This window comes from Antechinus flavipes, chromosome 5, assembly GCF_016432865.1.
Source record: "Antechinus flavipes isolate AdamAnt ecotype Samford, QLD, Australia chromosome 5, AdamAnt_v2, whole genome shotgun sequence".
Taxonomy (NCBI): domain Eukaryota; kingdom Metazoa; phylum Chordata; class Mammalia; order Dasyuromorphia; family Dasyuridae; genus Antechinus; species Antechinus flavipes.
Window position 1 is genome coordinate 274,998,848 of NC_067402.1, and position 23,582 is coordinate 275,022,429.

The 23,582-nt window shown below is 36.6% G+C and overlaps 1 protein-coding gene across 1 annotated transcript in view; it reads right to left on the minus strand.

Annotated features, from left to right (window-relative positions):
* The window catches only part of LOC127564901 (sodium-coupled monocarboxylate transporter 1-like), a 36,367-nt gene extending 19,415 nt beyond the window's left edge, over positions 1–16,952 (minus strand). Inside the window, exons 1-6 of the mRNA XM_052001738.1 lie at positions 15,034–16,952; positions 13,903–13,968; positions 11,434–11,485; positions 5,732–5,799; positions 4,416–4,570; positions 2,392–2,532 (exon numbers count right to left, since the gene is read on the minus strand). Of these exons, the coding sequence (XP_051857698.1) occupies positions 2,392–2,532; positions 4,416–4,570; positions 5,732–5,799; positions 11,434–11,485; positions 13,903–13,968; positions 15,034–15,381 (830 nt within the window). The 5' untranslated portion in view covers positions 15,382–16,952. The remainder of the gene's footprint in view (positions 1–2,391; positions 2,533–4,415; positions 4,571–5,731; positions 5,800–11,433; positions 11,486–13,902; positions 13,969–15,033) is intronic.
* Positions 16,953–23,582: the final 6,630 nt, after the last annotated feature.

Sequence of the window (23,582 nt, forward strand, 5' to 3'; positions counted from 1 at the left end):
AACATGACTCACATGTAAATACACTAAAAATTAATACACATATAATCTATATCAGATTGCTTCCTAGCATGGGGAGGTGAGAGGTAAGGGAGGGATAGAGGAAAAAGTTTTGAACTCAAACCTTACAAAAAATGTTGAAAATTATCTTTTACATGTAACTGGAAAAATAATATACTATTAATAATTTTTTTAAAAAACCAATTGAGAAGAATCACTTCTCAACCAATTCTTGTTGCTTGTACGATCAAATGTAAATCCCTCTTTGGGGCAGTTTCAAGATCCATTTCAAACCTTGATCCAATATACTTTAAATCTTATTATAGATTACTCATCAATACTAGATGTCCCTGGTGCCCCATCTTTCTTATGAATAGATGGTAAAAAGCTCCTTTCAGAGCCTCCTTTTAAGACAAAACATCCAGATTAATCATCTCCATTTCTCATCCAGTTGAGGTACTAGGGATTTTCCCATCACACCTGCTTTTCAACTTTTTGTGATGTTGTCTTTCACCGTTAAAACGTAAGCTTCTTGAGGGCAGAGAATTTCTTTTCCCCTTTCTTTGTATCCCTTGCCCTAGTCTTTGGTTCAGTCAAATTGATCTTTCTGCTCCTTATACATAATATTCTATCTCCTATCTCTCCCTTTACACATCCTATCCCCACACCTGGGATACATTCTCTCCTTACCTGTCTCTTAGAATCTCTAGTTTCTTTCAAAGTTCAGCTCATTTGAGCTTTCCTGACCCATTTCAATTCCCAGAAACCTCTTTCTCCCAGTCACTTTGTATATCCAATCCAATAAACACTTACTAAAGTGCCTCTTACTACATACCAGGCATTGTGCTAGAGATGCAGTTTCAAGAAACTTACAATCCAAATCCTTTATATGTATCTTTAAAACTACGTATATTGATCAATATGGAAATAGGTTAAAAAATGATTGTATAGGTATAACCTATCAGATTGTTTGCTCTCTTGAAGGAGTAAAACAGGGGAAGGAAAAAAAAAATTGAAATTCAAAATGTTACAAAGAAGAATACTGAAAACTACCTTTACATGTAATTGGAAAAAGAAAATATTGAGAAAAAAACTGCAAGTAGAATAAAATTTAAATTTCCTGAAAGCAGGAACTTTTTTTCTGTTAGCGCATAACTCAATGCTTGGTACATCATAAGGGCTTAATGAAATATTTCTTGTTGAGGACAACAAGTATTTTATCATCACACCAGGTTTACACTACTGGCTTATCTTTCTCCTGAGGCAATCCTCTTTGAAAATTCAATCCTGTACGCCTGATGAGAATAATGTTTTTCAGAAACAATCTAACTCTGGAATCATCAGTGTCTTGCCCTTTGCCTACAGGTAAAATCCAAATTTAGTCTGGCATTCAAAATGCTCCATTAATTGACCCCAATAAACTCTATTTCTTTTTACTAAACATTTGCTCCAAATAAAGCCATCTGCTTTATAATAAAGCCAGCCCTTTATAATCTGGTCCCCCTTTCATCTTCTAACCCATTTATCCTTTCTTTTCTATTACCCAAAAAATGGTCTTATCACTTCCACACACAAAGCATTCGCTCTATCTCTCATCTCAATGCCTTTAAACTGGTTGGCTTCCATTCCTCAAAATGCTTTCACTCCTTTGACTCAAAGATATAAACCAACTACTGTTTTTCAAATAAGGGTATTCCTGGTCCCCTCAGAAAGCTGGTAGAACAGCAATACTATTCACAGGTTATTGTTTGTCCTTCGTTCTTGAAGAGAACCACGATACTATGAAGGAGATATCTTAACATGCAACTGAACTAGATTGAAGTGAAGCAGGACTGTGCAAAGTCATCAGCCTCACCTTCTTTTCCTGACCCATCTACATCCAGTGGCAAGATACTTGATTGACTTGTTAAAAGACCTGTGTTCATATTTCACTTCTGACATCTGCGTGAACTTGGGCAAACCTCAACCTTTCTGAACCTCAGTCTCCTCATTTTGTAAAACATGGATTGTATTTGTAATTATGTCTTTGCTTTTCTTAGGCAAAGAACTAAGGATCTGAGAGATTAAATGATTTGCCCAGTATATGCCAGAAATTGCCTCATAGCTAATATACTTTAGAAGCAAGATACAATTTTCATTAACTCTAATGCTTGTCCTCTAACTATGAGGCCATATTGTCTGTCCCTCATCATTATCATTAATTATATAAATATAATTGTGTAATTGTTATATTTAAAATTATATATGATATATAAATTATATATATGAAATACATAAATACATTCTATATGATATATTAAAAGAATTAAAGATTATTATACAAAAAGTCTTTCATAAAAACCAAAGGATAATTTATAAATCTATATGTAGAGAGAATACTGGAATAGCTCTTACATTTTTGCATGGAATCGGCTTTTGCAGGAATTGTACCTCTGGACTTGAGCTGGATTGGTAGCAAAGACACCGAGCCAGGTGATAGTACCACCAATGACAATGGACCAGAAGGTATACCTTCTAAGAGGATTGGGATTGAAGCTAAAATAAAAACAACAATAACAACCAAAAAAAAAAAAAAAAGTAACAGAGAAAGCAAGTTAGACTACAGGACGAAATGAACACTGCCCCAAAATTTCACATTGATCAGTGAAATAGTTTTCCCACTGAAATTTGCTACATAATGGTAGGGGAGGCTGGTCTTTGACAGTACTGATTATTAAACTATAATTTTCCTCAGATTCCCTGTCTAAGAAATAAGGGATTTGGCTTACAAGAGGTTCTAGGGGACAAAGAAAAGAGCACTGAAACCAGAGTTTGAGTTCGGATCCCACCATTTGTTACCTATGGGACAAGTTACTAAATCTTCGAACGTGTTTCCTCATTTGTGAAATGATGCAATTATACAATGATCCTCTTGCTAGAGGATCCTCCAGCACCAATATGCTGCGATTCTAATCATTCATGTATTTACTTTTTTCTCAAGAGAGTGGCTATTTCTTAGGCAATTTCTCATTTTACTGTAAATCAGAAATGTTTTCCTTTGTATCTTCAGAATTTCCCTTCAGAATATTGTACCTTATGAGGGCTAAATTCCCTTGAACCCATTGAAATGTATTCCCCCATAATCTAAAACACATCAGACTATGTAAAGCTTTCTTGTCTCTCTATGACAAATTCAAAGGTAATGTAGTCACTTTCTCCCAGAGTGTCCCATCATTCTCCCCTCCCCTGGATTTTGCTCTTCATTATTAGTGACAATCAGATTCAAAATGAATTTTGTAGGTTCTTCCATCTCTTTGAAATAGGAAATCTATGTTTTAAAAAAGATACTTTTTATATTTTTTAAGATAACTGCATTTATCTTTTTTAAAAGTGCAATATACTTTTTTCACTTTAGTTTTCTTGCTTTTTTTGGTCAACATGGCTAATATAAAAATGTTCTGTGTGACTTCATGTGGGTAATTAATATCAAATAGCTCAATGCATACAGAAGAAACTGGAAGAACAATCTAGGAACTTCCAACCTTTAAATATGTGATCTATAAAAAGTTACAATCTTATAATCTCCAGATAGCATTCCTCCCCCCACCCCCACCCCAAGGCAACTGAGGTTAAGTGACTTGCTCAGAGTTACACAGCAGACACTATTAAGTGTCTGCAGACAGATTCCAGGACGACTGGGAGCACTGGTCCTGTGCTCTATCCATCAAGCCATCTAGCTGTCTCTTAAATACATTTCTAATGGCAATGGATAATGATCTCACTTCATTCTCATAATTATTCTGAGATATATTTTTTAAAGTTAAGACTTTTGTGATTTCTTTAGTATAAGGAAATCCCAACATAGAAATACTCTCCACCAATCCAGATTGGCAACTCATTTACAATCTTTAACCTTAGGGAGCTGTTTGGGCCACAGGAAAATGATGACTTGACCAGGTTCACACAGCTAGAATAGGTAAGAGGCATTATTTGAACCCAAATATTCATACCTCAAGGCCAACCCTATAAATACATTTATGCTGCCTCTTAGAAGATACTAATGGTGTCATCCTCATCTTGTAGAAAATTAAGGGTGAAAAAGAAGTCATTTCACCAGCCTATGGCCACAAAAATGACAAATATCAGAAGTGGTTTTTGAACTTAAGATCCATCCCAACATGGGGTTCAAGGCATATCAAGTAAATCCTAGCTTATTTATCATTTTCTACTTCTATGTATAATGTCTCCCCCATTAAAATGTAAGCTCCTTGAAGGCAGCCTCTTTCAATCTTTCCATATTTTTGTTTTCCCTGTGCAAGGCACAAGACCTGGCATGTTAAGTGCTTGCTGATGGACTTCATGCCATCCTTAAAGCCATTTTAAATTGAAGATTTATCTTGAAAACACATATGCATTCCCTGTGGAAAATGGAAACTTACTCCCAGAAATTTAACCTTCCTCCATAATAGGAATTGTTTAGGACATTGCTGATTCCACCTTCAACCAGAGTACCCTGTATGATCACGGAAAAGATTCCAGCCACCTTGATCCCAGCTTGGAAAACATGTATCCAGACAACAGCTTTGAACCCACCCTTTTGGAGAAAGAATATTTTGTGTTATAAAAATCGTATATTTAATATCACAATACATTATGGCCTATGACATGTTATATGCAATCTGTTTATTACATTTAACACATGTGGCACACAAATGTTTATGGATAAATGGGATATCACATGCACAAATCTATAAATGATAATATAAATGTCCCATCTACTAATAAATACTTATGGTTATAAGCTATATGTGTTGTATGTTATATAACATATTATATTGCATGTAATGTATAAACATTAAATATGATGTAACAAACATGTCATGCAACATAATGCAATGTATCACATAACATCATACGATATATTACGATATAAATTGTACATCATCTGTAGCACATTATATGATAATTACATTATAAAATGGTGTCAAAATCTATTATATAAAATATAGCATATGTTTGACCCACATAACAATGTATTGTTTCTATTACATTAATCTTACTGTTTATAGTACATATTACCATTCCAATTATAGGATCATAGATGTGAACTAAAAGGAACATTTTGAGATCACTCATTCTATAAATGATGCAACTGCAGCCCAGAGAGCTGACCTTTCTATGGTCACACAGGAATTTTAAACTAACTCACTCTGAATTCAGCTTAAGGAGAAACCCCATATAATTCTAATTCTTACTAGGAAAAAAATCCAGCAACTTGTAAGGAATCCAGGATTCCTTCTCCCATCCAAAAAAAAAAAAAAAAAGTGAATAACCTCTTCCCATTAGAGTCAACAAAAATAAACAGAAAAAAAAATCATCTGAGGAGGGAATATAAGCTGGTTTTCACTACAATATTCCTCTATGAAAAATTAAGTTATAGTAGGGTGCTTGGTCAGTAGACCTTTAAATGTTACCAAGTCATGGGAGTTAGGAGTATGTCACTCACAGAATCTGAAAAATCTATGTAAAAAGTTTTGGCCTGAATTATTATGGTTTACCAGATAAAACATGTGTATATAATTTATGTATTTCTGAGTTTCTAAATTTTTGTGTCCTCTGTGACTTCCACAGAACTCCCAACATTCTCATCTAATTTCATATGCCACTGCACAATATATCAAAATCACAATGATGTAAAAGTGATTAAGTGTATAAGTAATCAGCAATATCCTATAGAAATTGAAGATAGTCTTACCATTGAGCTGTAGAAGATGCAGATCACTCCCGTGACAAGAATTGTGCCCCACAAATTGAGTCCCGTAGCTGCAGGAAAAATGATATGTCACAAAACAAAACACTACGTCAGTGGGAAAAGCTTTTCATTTGGGTTCAGGGAATCAAATTATGGTTCCAAATGCATGGAGACTTTGGGAGTATGATTAAGTCACTGTTTGCAAAATGAAGGGATTGATTAGATGACCTTAAAGATTTTAGCATTTGAACATCAGCTAGATGGAGCAGTGGACAGAACACTGGCCCTATAGTCAGTTCATATTTGGCCTTAAACATTTAGCACTTATTAAGTGTGTGATCCTGGGATGTTACTTAAACTCAATCATCACTTACACACACACACCACACACACAAGCACGCATACATAAACGCACACACACACAAACACACACAATTTACAATTTGAAGGAACCTGAGATCTTGTCTAAGGTTTTACAAAAGGAATGGAAGCTTAGAAAGGTAAAGTGACATGCCCACAAAATGAGATAATTGGAAATATTTATTAGAATTGGGAATTGAACCCAGTTCCTTTGATTCCAATGTTTTTTACAATATGCCATCTCTAACGTATCTTTTCTTTGTGTTTATTTTTTCCAAATTCACTTTTATAAAACTTTGTGCTCCAAATGTTTCTCCCTATCTCCTGTTACCTTCCCCCTTCCCAAGACAGCAAGCAACAGGATATAGGTTCAACATGTGCTATCTTTTTAAACATATTTACATATTTGTCATGTTGTGCAAGAAAAACAGACCAAAAGGGAGAAGATAACAAGAAAGAAAAAGCAAACAAAACAAGGTGAAAGTACACCACTTCGGATTCACATTCCGTCTCCATTGTCTCTTTCAAAAACAATAATTCACTTTAACTCATCTGGATGATGGAACTAGGGTCAATGAGCTCTAAAGTTTTTTCTTCCTCCTCTCCCAACCACGTCATCCCACATTCTCTTTTTATGTCCAGAAATCATCTAAGATTACAATAGAAAACTATATTCACAGCAACTGTCATTTGTCATCAAGCTCTTCTGGCAATTATTCATATATATACTTATGTGTATGCTCATGTACTCCAATCCTGCTAATGGAACTGGGGCATAACCTTAACCATATATATTAATACATAAGGTTTCCAAATGGAGGCCAGATTGTTATCACTTTTCCTGTGGAATAAAATGTTACTAGAAAGCTTCCACTCCTCAAGACATAGTTATATTTATATGAACTGTTTTAAAAAGTTACTAAAATGTATCATGCCTCCTTCCACCAAGATCAATCGTTTTTAGGACTTAATGCCATATGATTCAAGAGCTTTATTATCGCCCAGTTTACAACTTAGTCCTTCATATGCTGGAGTTTATAACCCTGTGATTCCAAGAGATACAGAAAAGAGTTATAAACTACCACAATATATGATCAAACCCAGAAAAATCATGTAGACAATACAGATATATATAGAGATTGCATATAAGCAAAGTGCTCAAAGGGCTAACAAGTAAGTAAAGCTGCATGTATCTTCTTTTTTGATCAAAGCTTGATTTTTAAAACATGCATAGATAATTTTCAACATTCACCCCTGCAAATCTTCTGTTCCATTTTTTTCTGTTCCCTTTCTCCCACCCCCAGAAGGCAAGCAATCCAATGTTAAACATATACAATTCTTCAAAACATATTTCCACAATTATCATGCTACACAAGAAAAATCAGATCAAAAAGGAAAAAGAAAACAAAATGCAAACAAACAACAAAAATGGTGAAACTACTATGTTGTGATCCATCCTCTCTGGGTGCACAAGACCATTGGAAGTGATCTGAATCACCTCATTGTTGCAAAGAACCATGTCTGTCCCAGTTGATAATATAATTTTGTTGTTGCTGTGTACAATGATCTCCTCATTCTGCTTATTTCACTTAGCATCAGTTCATGTAATTCTCTCCAGGCCTCTCTGAAATCATCCTGCTGATCATTTCTTGTAGAATAATATTCCATAACTGAGTGGATGCCCATCAATTGGAGAATGGCTGAATAAATTATGGTATATGAATGTTATGGAATATTGTTCTATAAGAAACGATCTGCACTGAACCCCATTTTCTCCTCATTCAAAGCACCATAGAATCAAGATTTTGAATCAGAGATAGCAAGTTCTCAAAACCCACCTGTATCACCCGGGACAAGTGATTCTCTGTACCCTTACTTATGAAAGGAAAGGAGGAGTCAGATTATTTCTAATGTTTCTTCTCATTCTAGACTCTATGATTCCACAACTTGCAATGTAATTTTATAGTGCTTGTAGGAATAGTGATTCCACCCTTACTGGAAGCTTCCAGGAAGACAACAGGTGTGGTTTGTGGAAGGGGCACAGATTGGACTGGGTGACTTTTGAAAGATAAACCCCACATTCAAAATGTCTTATTCAATGAAGTGAGCAGAACCAGAACAGTGTACACGACGGTATTATTAGACGGTGAACAATTCTAAGTGATTTAACTATTCTCAGCAATATAATGATCTAAGACACTCCTAGAGGACTCATGATGAAAAATGCTATCCACCTGCAGAGGAAAAAACTGACGGTGTGTGAATACGGACCAAATACAAAGTTTATTATTTTTCATTTTCTTTTTCTTGTTCCTTTTCCACAAAATAACTAAATATGGAAATGTCTTACATAATTGCACATGTGTAACATCTATCAGATTGTTTACTGTCTGAGGGAGGAAGGGAGGGAAGGGAAGGTAAGAATTTGGAACTCAAAAACTTAAGAGATCTTTCTGGATAAAACTTCCCTAAGGAAGTACTCATTCATTTTGTGACTTGTTCAGCATATTCTGTTAAGTATAAGTTCTCTGATTTTTCATTTGCGATAAACTGGATAAATGGATTTATTTGCTATTCAGTATGTGTAATGGTGCTTCTTTTGAATCAAGTCACTAAATACTTATTAAGTGCTTTAAAAGGGGGGCAGCTAGGGACATAGTGGATAGAGCACCAGCTCTGAAGTCAGGAGGATCTCAGTTCAAATCTTGGCCTCACTTAACACTTCCTGGCTGTGTGACCCTGGGCAAGTCACTTAACACCAATTGCCTCACCAAAAAAAAAAAAAAAAAAAAAAAATAGAATGGTTAAAAAGAATTTTTTGGAGGAAAATAAAATGTATATAAGACATAAGTCCATACATGATCATAATAGGATTTTCATCTGGAAGGGCTCAACCCTATCATTTTAGAGATAAGAAAAGTGATTGAAGAACAGGTAGGAAGTGGCAAAAACAGGATCCAACCTCAGTCCAGCTATGATGTCAAAGTCATGGCCCCTACCCCAACCTGAGATCAAGCATCATCAATTTCTCAAGCACTTACTGCTGGATCTTACTTAACTTCAAGCTATTTCAATAAAGGAGATAGAAGCTTAATCTTCCTAAGTTACAAAGTATGAAGCAGGTGTTTTTCTAATAGCCAATATTCACCTTTCCGATACTCCCAAATCCTTTTAACCCCCTGAGGTTGGGAATAGTGAAAACAGAGACCACTTTTGTTAAAGTGTTCTTAGAATTCAATTTAAACCTACATTAAATCTAAAACTTAGACTTTATAAAATTAATTTAAATTAGTTAATTTAATTAATTTAGATCAAATTACAAACAAACCAATAATTTAAGAAGACTATTTCTATTTTTTTCCATTTTATTTTATTTTATTTTTTATTTTATTTAATAATAACTTTATATTGACAGAATCCATGCCAGGGTAATTTTTTACAACATTAACCCTTGCACCCGTTTCTGTTCCGATTTTTCCCCTCCCCCCCTCCCCCCCTCCCCTAGATGGCAAGCAGTCCTATATATGTTAGATATGTTGCAGTATATCCTAGATACAATGTATGTTTGCAGAACTGAACAGTTCTCTTGTTGCACAGGGAGAATTGGATTCAGAAGGTAAAAATAACCCAGGAAGAAAAACAAAAATGCAGATAGTTCCCATTCGTTTCCCAGTGTTCTTTCTTTGGGTGTAGCTGCTTCTGTCCATCATTTATCAATTGAAACTCAGTTAGGTCCCTTTGTCAAAGAAATCCACAAGAAGACTATTTCTAATGATTAGAGATTTACAAAAATCATCATTGGCACTTCTGATAATGTTATAGGACATTCAAAGAATTCTGTATGGAACAGCATTTTAGATACACAAAATTCCATTCTTGCAGTGATTCCAAAGTACTTCTGATTAATAATATTATTGTGTCTATTTTAAAAAGCAAGAAATTTGGGGCAGTTAATTGGTATAGTGGATGGAGCAGCAACATTAAAGTCAGAGGACCTAAGTTCAAATGTGGCCTCAGACACTTAGCATGTCCTGGGAAAGTCACTTAATCTCAATTGCTTCAGGGGGATAAAACTCAGGAAATGTAATTATTTCTAACAATTCCAAGATGTTTTATAAATACCAGGTGAAAAACACTTTCTGTTACTGAGATCTGCACAGAGACAAGGAGCTTTGTTTCATTACTCAGCTGAGAGCAAAATGGCAACTACCTGAATGCTGCTCTAGTCATTCAAACAGGAAATCTGTTTGCGTTTATTTTCTTTTTATGCAAAGCAAGTGGGATTCAGTAATTTGCTCAAGATTTACACAACTAATGAGTGTTAAACATCTAAAACTGGATTTGAACTCAGGTAATGACTATCTTTCTATGACCCTATCATTTCAAAAGCTCTCATCTAGACCAATCTTTTTTGTTTTATACCCTGTATTATTTCTTCCCTGTGGAAGTTCTATTCCTGAACTTCACTTTTGGAAGTCCCTTCTGGCCCCTTCCTTGGCTTGGCTGGTTTCTCCAACATCCCCTTTTCTATTTTTTTTTTTTTTACTTAATAAGTATTTTATCTTTTTCCAATTACATGTAAAGATAGTTTAACATTCATTTCTGTAAGATTTTGAACTCCAATTTTTTCTCTCCCCCCCTCGACAGTAAGCAATCTTATACATGTATAATCAAATTTGATATTTTCATATTAATCATGTTGTGAAAGAATCAGAACAAAAAAGGGAAACCACAGGAAGGAAAAAAGATTGAAAAAAAGTGAAAATAGTGTGCTTCAATATGCATTCAGACTCCATAGTTCTTTCTCTAAATAAGGATTTCTGGATATGAACCAATCCATCGATGCTTTTTTATCCTTTGCAGACAGCACTCTGGTACTTTTCCCCCCCAGGATTTTCTCTACGTATTTTCACTCCAGTGGCCACTAGGTGATGCCATATAGTGCACAGAATGTTAAGACTGACATCAGGAAGACCTCTCAAATCTGACCTCAGACATGTATTAGCTGTGTGACTTTGGACATGTCACTTAACCCTGTTTGCCTCAGTTTCCCCATATGTAAAATATGATGGAGAAGGAAATAGCAATTTCAGTATCTTTGCCAAGAAAACTCCAGGGGGGTGGGGGATGGAGGTGGGGAGGGAAAGTCATGAAGAGTCAGATATGACTAAACAATAATATCTAAGATTCATCTTTTTCTGAGAGCTCAGATGAACCCATGAAAGCCACCAAAAGCTCACCTGTTCATCATGGAAAAGTATTATCAGTTCATCCCCATCCCTAAGAGTTAATTGGGCTTATCCAAAAATGACCACCAGAAACACTGTTTACCGTACAAAATTTACCTTGATTCATAGCAAGAGCTGGCGCATAAATGACAACTCCAATGTACAAAACCTAGGGAAAAAAATCAGTATGAAATATGAACATGAAATTATCCAACCTTAATTATAACCTACTTAGCATTCAAATTCCCTATTCTCTTTCTTCCTATCAATGCAATATATTTTGGGTGAGGAATTAAGAGCTCCATCTCTTTCTAGTCTATGTTCTTCAGCATATGCAGTTCTGTTTCCAGCATAACTGGGCTCCCTGCATAAAATCCAATAATTAACCTGTGCATTTGATGGATTTTATATTTAATAGTAGTAAGTAGCATTTTAAAAGTTCTTTAAGGTTTGCAAAATGCCATACATAATTCTCATTTAATTCTCACTCAATTTTACAAGGTGAGAGGTACTATTAAAACCATTTTACAGATGAGGGTAGCTAGGTAGTGCAGTGTATAGAGCACAGGCTCTGGAGGACCAGAGTTCAAATATGATCTCAGACAATTAATTATGTGTTACTAACTATATGGCCCTGAAGAAGTCATTTAATCCCAACTGCTTCTCAAATATTAATATGTTATTTCAAATATTTTGTATCCAAAAACCTACCAGAAACAACAGCTTTAGCGAAGTTGCAGGGAATAAAATAAGCCCATACAAATTATCAGCATTTCTATATATTACTGGCAAAGCTCATCAGTAACAGATAGAAAGAGCAATTCCATTTCAAATAACTACAGACAAAAGAATTTTGTGAGCTTCATACAGATATTTCTGGGGAGCCTTCATATTTGTCTTTAGGGCAACAAAATTTGTAGTTACTAGAAAGGTCTTAGAAAATCTCTCAATGAATCTATGTATCTTAGTAGATAAGAATGCTGGGCCTGGAATCCACAAGAAGTTAAAATCTAACCTCAGAAACTTACTAGTTGTATGACCTTGATCAAATCATTTAAGTTTGCCTCAGTTTCCTCAACTGTAAAATGAAAATAATAAATAGCACCCTATCCCCCAGACAGTTCCAGGCACATGTAGATACTTAATATACTTATTCCCTTCTATTATTTCTTTCCTTTCTGACACTCATTTCTCACCCTCCCATTTCAGTGGAGCTCAGAGTCCTGCTCTACAGATCTGGAGTTCAAAACCCAATTATGAACACCAGCTTCCTCATCTTTAAAATGGGGTTGAAGAGAAAGGGGTCAATGGGAACAATGGTGATAATAAGATTAATTGTTCAAAGTGAGAGAAAGCATGGGAAGCACCACAATACCATAGAGTACTATGGAACTCTATGGGAAACCAATGGAGGCTCTGGTCCGAGAACTCAAATTCTTTTTTGATTGATTTGAGACAAGTTATTTAATCTCTTTGAAACTCAGTTTTGTTAAGTATATAAGAAAAAGGTTGGACCAGTTGATATTTAAGGTCATTTTGAAGCTCTAAAATTTAGGATTCTGTGGTTTTCTGCTGAATGAAATGGAGTCAGGAAGATGTGAGTTCAAATCAAAGCTGACAGTAGCTATGGGAACTAATGACTTAACATTACACCTCTAATAGGAAAATATATTTTGCATGATGAAATCATATGAATAACTGACATATTGCTTCCCTTCTCAATGGGTGGGAAAGGGACTGGAGAGAAGGAAAGAATTTGAAACTCAAAAATTTCATATATTAAAAAAAAAAAAAAAAAAAACAGAGAGTGTACACAGAAAATATCTCCATGCCTCAGGCAAGCACCTTGAAGTGCTCAAAGGAGCAGATTTCAGATTCTAACTCATTAATTCACTATAGATGTGGCCTGGTCAAAATCTGTAAAATAATCTGTAAAATGCTAGGAATTAGGGTAGATAGCCACAAATGTCCTACCTCAAGAGCAATGCTTAAAGGCTTATTTCTTAAACCACAGTGGCCAACTGGATCAGGTTACAGAGACTGTTCTCCCAATGGGAATCCCCTTTTCAGAAGCCATCCCATTCTTAGAATATTCACAGCCTTCATATGTTTACCATCCTTTGTATAGTTAACAGCCTTTATCCCCATGGAGTAGTTAGGAGGAAAATCCTTTGCAATCCTTAAAATTATGGATTTTGTTATTTATTGTTATTTCCTGAGTGCTATCAATGAATCACTCAAATATCTTTGTCATCTGAATTATGTCTGCAGTCTTTTTTTTTTTTTTTTAACTTAGGAAATTCAGAATAAACAGCTATTGCTCAAAGGAAATGAATTGTGGGATTTGCTCAGGTGAGAAATTCAGTTTAATCTAAATCATTACATCATCTCAGAAAGCTAAATTCTCAATATCTCTGTGCTGAGGCTTCTGCAGTGGCAGAAACTTGTGCATTCTCTTCCTAGATCTTTCTAGCCCTCTTTTGTTTCCCACTTTTAGCAATGTCTTGATAAAAATAACTTTGCCAAAATATTTTAAACAAAAGAGGATGAGGGTAAACAGATGGGACACACTGGAGAATCACTTACCGTTTGAAGGATGAACAGAAAGGTTCCACAGAGGCGAATGCATTTGTTAAAACGAAGCTCTAGATACTTTGAAAAATCAAAAGGAGAGTAGAATCATTAGTATGGATGACCCACTCTGTCCACACTATTACATATTTGGAGCTGGAAGGGACCCAGAGGTCATGGAGTCCAACCCTGTCATTGTAAAAATAAGAAAACAAGCTAGGAGAAATTAAGTTACTTGCCCAAGGTCACAGTTAACTAGTGGCAGAGGCAGGCTTTGATCAGTTTGGTTTTATCTATTATCTTGATCTGTTTCTCCATTAAATTTTAATATTTCAACTTAATTTAAATTAAAATGAACTATTAAATCTCTATTGCTCTATTGAATTGTTTTTGATCGATTTGTTTTTTCTTGGATTGTCCATTTCCTTGAATTGTTTTATGATCAGTTTTTCCTTGAATTGTCTCGATCTATTTTCTTAAATTGTTTTTTCATCCACTTATCTTCTGGCTTTGCAGCCAGATAGTTGTCCCATATTCCCCTGGGTACAACACTACCAAAAAAAGAGACTCCATCCTCCACTCTGCAAAGACCCCATTCACAGATGTTCATTCAAAACTTCTAGAAAAAGCCACTAGGAGAATGATCAAAAATATCCTGCTCATTTAAAAAAAAAAAAATTCCACTCTGAATTTATTAATCGCATTTCTACTTTATGCAAAGTTTTATACAGCATGCTTTGAGCGCATGGATAAAAATGAAAATAGTCCCTGTCTTTAAGGAACAGGGCAACTAGGTGGAACAGTGGACAGAACACCTCAACTGAGTTCAAATGCAACCTCAGATACTTACTAGATGTGTGATCACTTAACCTCGATGGCTTCCTTAACCGTCTGCTGAAGAAATCCAGCAAGTATTCTAATTTGTTTACCTAGAGGGAAGCCAGTGCTCTGGATTTGGAATGGGTGGCCCGGGTTCTGGAGCCCGGAAGTCTGAAGCATTTTCCTTGTGTGTGCATGTAAGAAAACTGGTCTCCGAGTCTTTGTTAGAGAGATCCCCTCTAATCTCATTTCCAGCTCCAAATCCATTTTATTTCTTCCACACTTTCCTCAAACCCCGAAAGATGGTGGGCAGTGATGTCTCCTTACCTCGTAAGTGCTGGTAATTCCCAGTTTATAAAAGACTGGAATAAAGACTTCCGACGTGATGACCACCATAAGGATGTAGGAGAAGCCATACATGGTGAATACAGCCCCAAAGCGATAGATCTCGGCAGGGATACCCAGGATAGTGATGGCAGACACGAAACTAGAAGTGAGGGACAGCGCCACGGGCAGCGCCGTCATTTTCCGACCACCTATCAAAAAGTCTTTCTGGGTCTGCTGCTTTTTATTGAAGGCATAATAAATGCCTATGATTGCGGACGTTAACAGCATCCCAGCGAATACCACGTAGTCCCACACATCGAAGGTCCTGGCGTCCCGCTGTGTGCCCATGGTTGAGAGGCGCAAACTTTCTGCTCTCCAAAGAACGTCGAGGGGAGCTGCCTGCTTAAAGAGCCCCGGTCCTCGGGGGACTGCAGCTGTCCGTGCCAATGAGGGCTGGCGTCCTGACCTCCAGTGTGCAGGCCTCCGTCAGCCTGGTCTCTCCAAGGATGGCCCAGACTCCAGAAGCGCTGCGCTTCTGCCTCCACTGAACCCCCGGGGCAGACGAGGCTCTGCTTAGCTGGGTGGAGAGAGCGCGCCGGAGACTCCAGCAGAATCTCGGACAAGAGACGTCCACTAAGAAAACCGCCTGGAGTTAGAAGCTGGCGTGAAGGGGTGGAGGAAGGAGGAGATCTGGCTCTAGGAGGATGGTCTGGGTTAAAATTGCCCGGCTAACCTCGGTTCAGCTGAGACGGGCTTCTCCGATTGGCTAGTTTGGAGACGTCAAAATTGACGGAGTGGGGAGGATCCAGATTGGTGGTCTGAGACCTTGACCCAGCAAAAAGTTTGGGCTACCCCTTAAGGAAAATGTAAATATAAAAGAAAGAGAGAACAATGGAAAGGTGTTTGAATCTTATCTTTACTATCCCCTGCTGTAAGAAAAGAAAAATCCTCCCCTGCTTTCGAACTTTATGGCTCCTTAATCTAGAGTTGTAAATTAATTAGTCTAATTAATTAATCTAATTCTACTGCCGTTTAGTCTCAATTTACTAAGCATAACTATGAAGGAAACAGCTATTTCTTAAATTATGTACATCGCCAATACAATTAAATTTACCAAGAAATCAGTTTACGCCCAATTTGTCCGAAACTCGTTCAGTTTCGAGTGAGATTAAGTTCCACTAGAATTAAAAGGGCTTCATTTGGGGCATTTTGACTAAGAGATTAAAAGGTGTCTCTGGAACAGGGAATTGGGAATATCCTCACCAGATAAATTTATAGAAGGGAAGAGGAGTGAAGGCAATTTCACAGGAGTCTTGTGTACCAGAGTGGAGGGGCATGGGGAGAAGAGAGACTTCTGTCTTGGAAAAACACTTTTTTCAGCCTGGTGTTGAATTGACTAACTGATGCGGGAAAGATTCCTTTCTAGATTCCCACCCTCTCCTAGTTTATAATGTAAATTGCCCTTTAACTCACACATCCTGGTCCTTTTGAATTCCAATAGAAGATCTGACCTGTTCCCAGCCCCACCCGGATCTGAGCCAACTTTGGGGCTACACCTGAAAGCCCCTCCGAGCTAAGTCTCCTATTATAAAAAGGCCCTGCTGGGAACCCCTCTTTGCAGAGATTCCAAACATGGCTACCATGTGAGGACCCTCTGTCCACTGGACCCTCTGTCCAGTGCCCTCCTTATCTCTACCTTCGCCTATACTTTAACTTTACTTATCCAATAATAAACCTCTTTTATCAATCTAGCTCTCTGGGCCAATAAATGCTTTTATTGGGAACTCCCGCCGCTACTAGACCCCCTTGCGCCGAATCTGTACCCCAAACCTGCCACTAGACTTTAACCCTAATTTCATTTAGGTACCCCAAAGCTAGACCTCAACATAACGATTACAGCAATGTAATTTAGAAAAATTATGAGGCACCACTTCACACTCTAACACTGAGGAGTGGGGAACAGGAGACAGAGATGATAAAACAAACCCAGTTGCAGAGAATCTACTCGGGAAACAATTCCATTCATTCATGGCTCCCAGCAATATAGTCAGGGGCGTTATTTCTGGAAGATAATCTGGTCTAGAAATCTAGATCAAGCCCCATAAAAATAGTTACACCCCATGACCTGGAATTCCCAGGTGAGAATATTAAGAGAATAATGGTAACTAGCTTTTGAACTGGCTTTTCACAATACCCTACTTCATGAGCTCTTTCATTCATTCTTATTACTCTTTGAAAACTGCAAAATCTTTTACATATAGCATCTCATTTGACTCTTCCCTACCCCACAGCTTTGTGGGATAAATAAACATTTTGGAGATTATCATCCCCATTTTAGGAAGAAGCCATGAAATTTTAGCTTCTACCCCAGTCCAAATAATGTTATCGCTATCAATCTCAGGAAGCACATTAGAAGAAAGGATCTTTTACCTTTTTCCAAGCACACCTTAATCCAATTACAGGGATACACAAAATATATAATATATATATATTAATATTGTTTAAATATATGCAAACTTTTTTCTGAATTCATCCAATTTTCTTGCTCTGCCCAATTCTGTTTTTTCTTACTTTCCCTTCTCACCTCCTTCCATTGGTTTGCCCTTCTCCTTTAAGGAGGAGGACCAAAAGGTGTGTCACCCTTACCCCCAAGTAAATGACCAAATAAATGCCCTTGTTTGATTTAGACAGAGGTTGAGCCTAAATTCTTTAGGACACTGCAACCCCTACCATGGTACCTCAACATTTTTGGCATATCCCTACAGAAGATCATAGAATTTTAGGTGAATAATAACTAAAATGTATATAACATGTTAAGGTTTGCAAAATGCTTTACAAATATCTCATTTCACCATTATAATAATGCTGGGAATTAGATACTAGTAATATCCTCATTTTACAGAGTCAGAGAGGTTAACTGATTTGTCTAGAGTCATAAGTAATAAGTGTGACAAATAGAAATCAGGATTTAAACTCAGATCTTCCTAACTCCAGCTACAATACTCTATCCATTGAACCAAGAATTGTCTCATTCTAGAGAAAGAGACTCTGTATCGCAACATCCTCAGCTTACAAATGAGGAAACTGAGATCCAGGATGATAATGTGATTTATGCTTACAGATTGGGAGTTGAATGGAACCCAAGAGGCTACCTTGTGTAACCCTTTCATTTTACATGTGAGGGCATATGACATCTAGGGAGGTAAAATCATGGGTCCAAGATCACAGAAGAAGTATTAGAGGAGGGTTTTGAATGCAGATGTTGACGCTAGAACTCTAGAAAAAATTTAGTTTTTCAAAGTGATATATGTATGTATATATATGGAGAGAAGAAGGAGGAAAAAGAGGAGGAGAAGAAGATGATGTTGATCAAGAACAAAAAGAAAAAACAAAAAAAAAGAAGGAAGAAAAGCAGGAAAGAAGGGAGGAAAGTTTCCTTTGATCCTCACTTTATTATTCCTGTTTTACAAATGAGGCAACTAAGACACAAAAAGTTAATTTACTTGCCCAATGTTACTCAACAAGTAAATGTCTGAGGTTGGATCTGAACTGAGAGCTTTCTGACACCATGATCCAATATTGGCAAATCCATGATACTGATGGGGTCCTGGACAACTAGGTGGGCTTTAGCAGAAAAAGCCTGAAGCTTTTTGATAAGATAGATTGATAGATAAGGTTAACTTACACAAATGTAGTGAAGGAAGGGTATGGATGGGGTGATCTTATCTTTAAATGGGCCTTTTGTTCATGGACTTCTGATTATAGTCCTACCCCTGATGGGCCAATAGAAACCCCATCTGTACTATCCAATCAGAAAGCCAAGTTATGATGTCAAATCTCTGAGGCTATATTTCATCTTCTAAAGATCAGCTTGTACTGAAAATATTCCCTAAATTCTCTATGAATTTATCACACCAGTCAATCACCCACTCCTTGTTATAGCTAACTCTTTTTAAGGTGCTAAATCTCTTTTAGGGTTAGCCCACAAGTCAGCATGGCAATCCCCTTCCCTGCTAACCCTCTGTTGGCATTCAGTCTGACTACTACATTGTTGGTGGTGTTGTGAACTGATCCAACAATTCTGGAGAGCAATTTGGAATTATACCCAAAGGGCTATCAAACCATGCACACCCTGTAACCTCAACAATACCATATTTCTTCATACACATAACTTAAAAGAAAAAAAAAACAGCTGCATATGGATAATTTTTCCTATGGCTAAAATGTAAATATAATAAATAGAAAAAATAAAGAATGAAATAACCTCAGTACCCAACAAATCAGTGTCTTGTCATTTTTGGTTCTGACCTGGATGCATTTCCATGGGAGATGAACCTGAAAAATAAATAAGAATTTTGTAAATTTGCAAGTTGTTAAAGAAAATGTCATTTTAATCATTTTTAGAATAGCATTTAGAGCCACTTATCTATCAAACAATAAACATTAATTAGGCATTGTATCAGGCACTGTGCAAAGTGCTGGGGACATAAAAAGAGAAAGTACACAGTCCCTTGCCTTCAAGGAGCAGACAATCTAATGGGGAAGACACAAAGCAGAAGCTATAAACCTGATTAATAGGAAATCATTAATAGAGATGAGAGAATTAAGAAGGTTTGATAAAGGTTTCTTATAGAAGACAGGATTTTAGCTGGGACTTAACAGTAATCAATAGCAGTCAGTAGTAGTATTAGTAATTTAGGGAAGTCAGTAGTAGAATTGAGGAGGAAGAGCAGTCCAGCCTTGGAAGATAGCCAGAGAAAATACCCAGTCTGTTCATAGAACAGCAAAGAGATCAGTATCACTGAATCAAAGAGTACATGATAGGAAGTAACGTGTAAGGAGACTGGTTTCTTTTTCAACTTTAGATTCTACAGTAAAATAGCTATTTCACTTAGATTATCTGTATCAAGCACCCGATAACTCTTTATTACCTTACAAAATGCAGCTAGTGATATCAAGGTAAACAACAATATGATCATCAGTGATATCAATCATTAGAAGTGTTTTGTCTACCGACCATGCACAGTTAATAAATGCCCTCTTCAAGAATACATCTGTATTGTAAGAAAGAAAAAATATGATGTATGGGAAGAAGCATGGGAAAATTTACATGAAATGACATAAAGTTAAACAAAAATAAGAAAACAATATATTCAGTGACTACATCAATCAATGTAAAAGGCAAGAATAACTACAAAACAATAAAAAGTAAAATTGGCAAAATTAAAAAACAAGCATTGAGCTCAAAGAAGAAATGTGAGAAGACAGTTTGCAGAGATGGGAGTTCCACTGGGGGGACATTTACATATATTTCCAAATGTTTTGGATGAATTGATTGATTTTGTGAATTGTTTTTCTTTTCTTCCTCTTCTTTTTTTCTTATAAAAAAAGTTCTTTGTTATATGGGATAGCTCTCTGGGAGGAAGAGGAGAAGGATTAGGGGGAAAGTTTAGGCAATATAAAAACAATGATATCAACAGAAAACTTTTTTGAATAATAAAATCTCTCTCATAATATATATATACTTGTAGACATTGAAGCTGGATGTGCTCATACATATAGTTAGCCATTTCAAAGTTCAGTTCCAATAGATCACACACTCTCTATTAAATTTTTCACAGTTCCTTCCAGAAAAACATTCATCATGAATGAAGGTACAGTTGTACCCTAGAAATAAACATTCTAGTTTTAATTTTTATCTTACCTAAAAACACAATGTCAGCTCCAAAGTGGTGCATTTTCTTCTTTAGTTAGAGAAAAGTTTACTAGCCCAGTTATCCTGTCCTTTTTGTCTCAAACGCCAGAGGAGCAAAGGCTGTTTTCTATCAGGATACATGAACTCAGTATTGAAGAATGGTTAATGGTGTGATTATTGTCCTTTGTTCTTGAAGAGGACCAGAATAATATCACTGTGTTAGAATCACGTTACAGTGTATCCAACTGTGCCTGATCAGACCAATACGAGTTCAGAATGCTCTGTTTCCAGACATGGCTAACATCCTGTCCAGGTTTCCCATATAACAATGAGAACAGGACAATGGCTCTGTGGAGCTTTAATTTGATAGTTAATCTAGTTCCTCTTCTCTCACACACTTTCCTTTGGAGTCTCCCGAACACTGAGCTAGCTCTGACAGTGCATGTTTCAGTCTCATAATCAATGTGGACATCCCTGGAAAGTATACTGCCAAGATAAGTGAACTTATCCACAGTATTCAAAATTTTTCCATTTGCTATAACAATGGTTCCATGTCTGGATGGTCTGATCCTGATGGACCACCTGTGTTTCGATGGTGTTAATTGCTATGGCAAAATTAGCATCAGAGTGGAGAATTGATCCACACTTTGTTGCATTTCAATTTCAGCCACTACATTGAAAGCACAATCATCTGCACAAACGTTCCCTCTACTTTAATCTTGGCTTGTAGCTTTTTCAAGTTGAAGAATTTGCCAAAAGTGTGATAATTGACCCCTATACTCTGTTAATCCTCATTGAAGGCTTTTACCGACACAACTGATAATATCATGCTTAAAAACATTGGAAATCTCCACTGGAGCCTGGGAAAGTACAAGAGCATCATTCATTATCCAGAAGCATGCTGCTATGAAAATAATATACAATACTGATGAAGTTCTCTGGGCAATTTTGACATAATTTTGACATAAACAAACCCTCGTGACTGACAGTATCAAAGACCTTGGTCAACTCTATAAATATTATGTACAAATCTCTGTTCTGCTCCTGGCATTTCTCCAGAAGTTTGGGGGCAGCAAATACCATATTGACTGTTCTTGGCCCTTTCTGAAGCCATACTGACTCTCTAATAAATAACTATCTTCCTGCTGAAGGATCAGCTTATTAAGAAGGACTCTGGCAAGAATCTTGCTAGCAAATGACTAAGAGAGAAACCCCACTGTGATTGTCGTAGGATGATCTATTTCATTTAACTTTATAGATATGGATAATAAAGGCATTCCTAAACTTTTGGAGATAATCTCCTCTTTCCCCACAATCTGGAAAATTTCTTGTATATAGACCCCAGTGGATTCCCCACCTTGCAAATCTCAACTAGAATTGAATCAGTATCAGGTATTTTGCATTAGAAAATGAGTCAAATGACATTAAAAAGCTTTTCTTCCGTTGGAATTTCAGCTAGGGAGAGATTGATTTCAACCTGAGATAAACAGTCAGTGATATTATCATTTACCAATAGATGACAGTCTATTGAGGACACTTTGGAAGTGTTCAGCCCATCTCTCTATGATCATGCCATTATCATTAATCGATGTGGCTCCATCCACACTGAGTAGTTGAGATTTACTATAAGTCGTTGGCTCTTACATAAGTTTCAGGATATGATAAAAGCCCTTTGAATTGTTATTAGAAATAAAACTAATTTCATTTGCCTTCCTACTAAACCAAGAATCCTGCATCTCTGTAAGCTTCACTTGTATTTTACTTTTGATGGAATTAAATGTTGCCTTCTTAGAGATGGATGAACTATCCTGCTGGTAAACCCTATAGAGTTTTGATTTTTCATTTAACAATTGCAGAATTTCCCCAACATTTTCATCAAATCATTTTTGATGTATGAGAGTGTTCTAACCCAGATGAATACTGGCAAATGTCTGAAAGCTCTCCTCTCCTTTTCTGCTCTATTGTTGTCAACTATATGTTGACTCAACTTTCCCTCCAAGCTGGCAAACTGTTCCTACTCAGAGGAGTGCTCTAATGTGTTGACATTAATTCTCCTGGTAGTAATTTTTTTCTTGGTACAACTGCTTTTTGTTGAATGTGACTATTTAGCTTGGAGAGGATAAGTCTATGATCAGTCCATCACTCTGCACCATGCATTGCCTTTGTCACTCTCACACTTCGTCTTTTCTCTTACAAGCACATATGATTTTTGGGAGAGAATAATGGCTCATTTTGACATGAAACAATCAGTTAGACATTTATCAGTTACATAGTTAATAGGTTTCTTAGCTATTACACTCATGGGTTTAAGCAAATATGATTAGTTGAGACAGAATCATAATGATTAGGCAACTTGGTTCCACATTGGAGAACCCTTAAAGTCTCAGGAGACAGGAAGAATAAGGGTAAGGTTTAGGGAATAAGAGGAAAAGTAGGAGAGGAGTTGGAGAGAGGTTAGGGAAGTATCAAGGAGAAGCCAGGTATGACTGACCAGCCCCACACTAGTATAAAGTTAAGACAGTTTCAGAAGTTGGAGACTGGATAGATGGATGGATTAGAGTTGCTAACAATAATTAGGTGTGAGAGCTAATTAAGAGTTCCAGCTTCACATGTTATATGCTAACAAGATAGTCTGGCTAAAGTGACCTTTTTTGTGTGCAATTATGATTGATGATTGCAACTGGATGGCATGTTTCAGGAATGGGCTCCTTTTAGCATTTCCTGATAAAGGATAAGAATAAGTTGGTTTAGTGTTCCCATTATCACTGTAGCATTTATTCACTGGAATAAAATCATTTCGGTTGTTAATAAAAAGAAAACACAGGCATTTAGATAGCACAATGGTTAGAGTACT